Source organism: Cicer arietinum, chromosome 8, assembly GCF_000331145.2.
Source record: "Cicer arietinum cultivar CDC Frontier isolate Library 1 chromosome 8, Cicar.CDCFrontier_v2.0, whole genome shotgun sequence".
Lineage (NCBI taxonomy): Eukaryota > Viridiplantae > Streptophyta > Magnoliopsida > Fabales > Fabaceae > Cicer > Cicer arietinum.
In genome coordinates this window covers 2,611,032-2,616,376 of record NC_021167.2, presented here as the reverse complement: position 1 = coordinate 2,616,376, position 5,345 = coordinate 2,611,032, and the positions used below count along the sequence as shown (strand labels likewise).

Below are 5,345 nucleotides of genomic sequence, written 5' to 3'. Positions count from 1 at the left end.
CAAAAAATTTCAGAGATAAATGTTACCAAGTTTATTTTTTTATAGACTCAAAAATATTTTTATTTTTCTTATTAACAAAATTGATCTCTCAAAATTTATGAGAACCAAAATGGACTAATCAAAAGTTTATTTAATCCTATTTTTTATAGGTTAGACTCTATCATTGTATTTTTTTGACAATAATAATTCATTATTACGCAATTAAATTTAGTAGAGTAAATTGAATAACATAACAAGGACAATATACGAACCAAATAGTATCTCAATCAGATTTTATAGCAAACCAGCTAAGTTGTGAATAAATTTAAGTTAGGATGTAGCTTTCACGCAGAACACGTGGTAAGGGGATTACTTGGGTTTGAAGGAGAAAAAGATGGAATTTACAGATAAATGAAACGTGGTGATGTATACCATTTCAATGATATAGTTTGTAGTCACCTCAAATTGGATAGTAGTTTGGCCCCGTTGTATTTGGAGGCAATCAAATTATTGGGCTAATTTAAAATACAAAATTAAGATTAAAAAAATACAAAATGATTTGTAAGATTTTGGTAATTGAATGATGCCTTTCTAATATTAGAGTTATTCTATTCTCACATTAAGCTTTTTTTACAAAATAATCTCAAATTAAACTATATAAGTAAAGCTTTTGATTATTTGCTCCACCACAAGCCAAGTGAATAAATTTTCAACATGAATTTAGTTTTGATTACTACCTCTTATATTTTTCCTTATAATTATCACAGTATCATTTAATTTTTCCTTTCGGATCCAAGTAACTGTGATCATATAATTATCACTGTTTTTAGTCTTTGGATACTCTGCCTTTTGCATCATGATATATCTTCATTCATATATTAAAAAATAATAATAATAACTAGTAAAAGACAAGCTCAAGAATGGTATATATGCAATTTTTTTTATTAGTTTCATGAAGATGATGGACTAGGCAAACAAGTAGACATAGACATAGATCTCTGTCTACTAAGATTAACAGTCAAGGCCTTTGCCTTACTAGTATACAATTTTTTTACATTAGAACTTTGATCTTGCATTAATCTAGCCAAACTTCTCTTTGCATTAGCTCTAAAAGGACAATTAGATGCAATAAACCCATCCACCAAATGTAAATAAGCCTCCAAATCATGACAACAAGCTATATCAGCATCGGGCTTAAGGTACGGTGACATCTTAGTATTAACACGTAATTCCGTTCCAACGTGTGAATATCCCAACGGTGTGTTCTCTTCCAACATATCAACCACTCCACTAACTACCTTTGAATTTTTTATTTTTTCTTCAAGCTCTTCGCTTAAAAATATTCCTGGCACCCTTGTAATCACATCTTGTGTGTTCACTATTCTAAGCACTTTCACCTTCTTTTGTGTGAGGTGTTCCCCAAAGGCTTTGTTACCCACACGAGGCCCACCAAATGAAAAAACAGCAACGGGTGGTACGTTGGGCCCACACGTGCTTATCTCCTCAGCCACCAATAGTGCTAGTGTAGCACCAAGGCTATGGCCCGTTATTGTTATACTCAACTCTTCACCTTTGTAGAGTTCCATTAGACGCTTCACTTCTTCCACTACCGACTCGGATAGACTCGGCACGTGGGCCCCTCTTGTTTTGTACAAGCTCATAAACCCGCACTCAACTTTGGGCTTTCCTTGGGTCTGGGCCCGAGCTTCTGAATTTTCATTGTTGTTATTATTATTATTATCCACGGGTAAGTCGATTAATTGGGCTCTCATATTTTCGGCCCATTCGAGACAAGTGGAAGTTCCACGAAGAGATATCACGATATCTCTTCTTCCCATTCGAGCAATCTCTCTTCTATCGTCGCATACTGCGACGTATCCGACCCAACTAGAATGTTGGGTCATCCATCCAAGATCTGGAGCCACGTCATCAATCCATTTGGGTAATCCAATGGATGATGTGGCATACAGACTCTTGGTAACTTTGTATGATCTTTCAGGTAACGCCACGTGGTGATGCTGGGGTGGTTCGGTTGATGACATGGCAGGATCGGCGTGAAAGGCTTGATACGCGGCTTGAACTAAATCGCCGTATCTAACAACTTCTCGGCGGAGATTATCGTCGAGAGGATCTAACATCCCTTTCCAGTCGTTGCTGCCGTGATATTCCTTCCACCGGCTGCCGAGAATATTTCTTGGTGAATACTCCGCCGTCTTGGAAAGGAGACGCTGAAGGCGTTTGAGGTGGCGCGGGGAGATTTCATCAGCTGCTTTGATTTCCGGCCATAACTTAGCAAGGTTAAGACATTCGAGAAAGCTTTTTCCTTTTTTATCCTTTGAATCGTTTTTTTGAATGGGTTGTTGTTGTTGTTGGTGGTGGTGGTGTTGGGTAGTTGATTCGAGTGGGTTTTGGGAATCGAGGAATTTGTCAAGATTGGAGAGATGTAAACGAGTAGAGTCAAAGGGTTTGTGAGTTTGAAGAGAAGTAAAGGATTTATTAACGGAAGGGTTTAAAGGAGAAGAAGCATGGCATCTGAAACTGGGGCATCTTAATGCTTGAAACTTGTGGAGGTTGTGAGCAGGTACGGTGGAGGTGATTTGCATCATGGTTGAAAAAGCGTGAATAAGATTATGATCCTCTGAAGTGCGCGCTTCAAATAAATCCACAAGTTGTGTTGTGTTGTGTTTTGTGCTGTTATTGAATGGATCAATTCCTCTTGGGGTGTATTTAAAGAGCTACTTGCCATGTGGGTCATCATTTCCTAGTTTACCTTAGGGGTGTTCAAAAAAACCAAAAACTGAACCAAACTGCCGAACCGAACCAAACCGAACTGGTTTTGAACTGAACTGGTTTAAGAACCGAACTGTTTTCGAACTGATTTTGTAAAACCAGAACTGAACCGAACCGGTTTTTCAATTCAAAAAACCGAACCGAACCGGTTTTTTGTTTAAAAAAACCAAACCGAACCGGTTTTTATTTCACAAAACTTGAACCGAATTTTTTTTAGTCGTAATTAGGGGTAATTATGAAAATTTTGGAAAAAAATTAAGTTAAACCAGTTCGGTTTGGTTCAAAATAATAAACCGGTGCACTACTTTTATAAACCGGTTCGGTTCGGTTCTTTGAACTGAAAACCGGTTCAGTTCGGTTTTTCTAAACTGAAAAACAGTTCGGTTCAATTTTCAAATGGTTCTAGTGCAGAACTGAACTTTGCCCACCCCTAGTTTACCTTTTACTAACTCGTTCATTCTTTTTTTATTACTAACTCCTTTATAAATATGTTATTTCTTATTACGTTTCTCGTCACATATTTAATAATTTCAATGTAAATATTTTATTTTAAAATTTTTTATTTTTAACTTTTTTAAAATTTAAATTATTTTTTAAAAATTTAAATAATTTTTTTAAAATTTAAATAATTTTTCAGTTGTACTATCTTTAAAATACATATTAACGTGATCCTATAAACTATTAATTAATATGTGAAGAATTGAAATTCAAGGCGGTGTGGAACCGGTAAGTATGTATGAAAACACCGTAGGTCTTAGTAGTCACACTAGCACGAGGGGACATTATTTTATTTATTTTTATTTTTTAAGGATTTGCACCATGCTCGAGACATTTATTGAAGACTTTTTTTTATAACACTTCATTTTTAATAATTTGTTCAATAATTATTGATATATCAATCAATAATTGAAAACTAATTAAAACTGTAGCAATAACTACAAAAAAAAATTTGAACAATTCACTTATTTACCTCTTAACAAATTTAATTTTAGAGTTTCTATATAAAAAATGAAGAATAAAAAGTACACTTACAATCGAATATAATATCACCAAACTCGGTGACATTAGATTTAAAGGTCTCAACAACTAATTTAGTGTCTAATTCAAAGTCAACATGGCGAAGCTGCAATTTATGCACTAAATTCTGTGTTGTTAAGAGTGATTTAGAAAGAAAAAAAAGTATAATTTCATTGAAAGTAATAAAATTTATATCTATTTTATTGACAAATATTTTTAACAAAACTAGAAAAAAGTGAATGAATTATGTTTTTTAATTGTATTGTATAACTACTCTTATATTCCTCACTCATAATTTAACGACGTCTATTATATTTATGATAATCTTAAATACACCAATATATACTTGATAAGTCTAATTTACTAAAATCATATCAAAGGAGTTTGAATGGTGAAAATTTCCATAAACTCCTTTCAACGAAAACCCCACATGAAAGAATCTAGTCCTGTTAAATAAAAGTTATTTTTGAAGAAAAAATAAATATAGGTCTACTTTACTTAGAAATAAATATAGTTTAAATTTTAAATAATTTAAAAGTAGTATATTTTTTTCCCTTTTAAATATAGCATAATTAATATGTAAAGTCTAACACAATGATAAATGTCAATATTATTATATTGTATATTATATTCTGAGTTTGAACTTGAGACATCGCAATTATGTGTAAATTTATTTATCATTTTATTTTCAAACAAAAAAAATATATATAATTAATACTATTTAACATTTTCAGAAATGAAAAGATAATATTAAATACATTCATATATAAAATGCTATGTCAAGAATATTTATATGGTCTTGTAAAAAAAATATACTATTTTTTAAAATATAAAGTCAAGAATGAATTTATAATAAAGATAGGTAAGATTGTATTGAATAAGTTTTTTTTGGTCAACAATAAAAATTTAGTACGAGGTCAGAATTTTATTTTTATTTTTAATGAAAGAAAATATCTAAAAAGGTTTTTTGTTTTTCTAAAAGTAAAATACTCCTCAATATGGACCGGTTCTATAGGTTGAGTGTGAAATGTGAATCAACTCTTATTGCGTTTGCCATTTTGCCAAGTTATGTTATGCCTACGAAATTGGAAGGAAACCTCATCATCCATTAATATTCAAATCACATATTTATCCTTCAGTTTTTATCTCCCTTTTGGGCACGAAACTAGGAATTATATATTGTTTGACTCTGAAATCCATCCATCTTTGGTACAATTTTTGTTTTGAATATGTATGTCATTGTCAACTTATCAATTTAAAAATAGTAAATTACACTCTCCTCTTTTGATATATGCTTATTTTATACACTATTTTTTCCCTCTTCTGTTAAAATATACACCTCCATTTCCTTCCATGTTAAAAAAAAAAAAAACTCACAAACACATTTAGTGAAATTGAACAGCAAAGATTGATAAAGTAGATTTATTTGATATTAATATTTACTCCATTTACAATGAAATATAAGTAAAATTAATGATATATAATTGAAAAGTTGATGTATTTAAAATCAGATATATTCATTTTCAGTTATATTTTTATTTATATTTCAATATCTTAGA

General features: G+C 31.4%; 1 protein-coding gene across 1 annotated transcript; it reads right to left on the bottom strand.

Moving 5' to 3' along the window:
- Positions 1-900: 900 nt before the first annotated feature.
- On the bottom strand, positions 901-2,676 carry LOC101513446 (phospholipase A1-Ibeta2, chloroplastic-like). The gene has a single exon (XM_004511668.4). The coding sequence runs from the start codon at positions 2,583-2,585 to the stop codon at positions 930-932; it is 1,656 nt and encodes a 551-aa protein (XP_004511725.1). The 5' UTR covers positions 2,586-2,676; the 3' UTR covers positions 901-929.
- Between the last annotated feature and the right edge of the window lie 2,669 nt (positions 2,677-5,345).

What these genes read in the sequence shown, in the direction of transcription:
- LOC101513446 (XM_004511668.4), bottom strand. Translation starts at nt 2,585, where the DNA reads ATGATGCAAATCACCTCCACCGTACCTGCTCACAACCTCCACAAGTTT.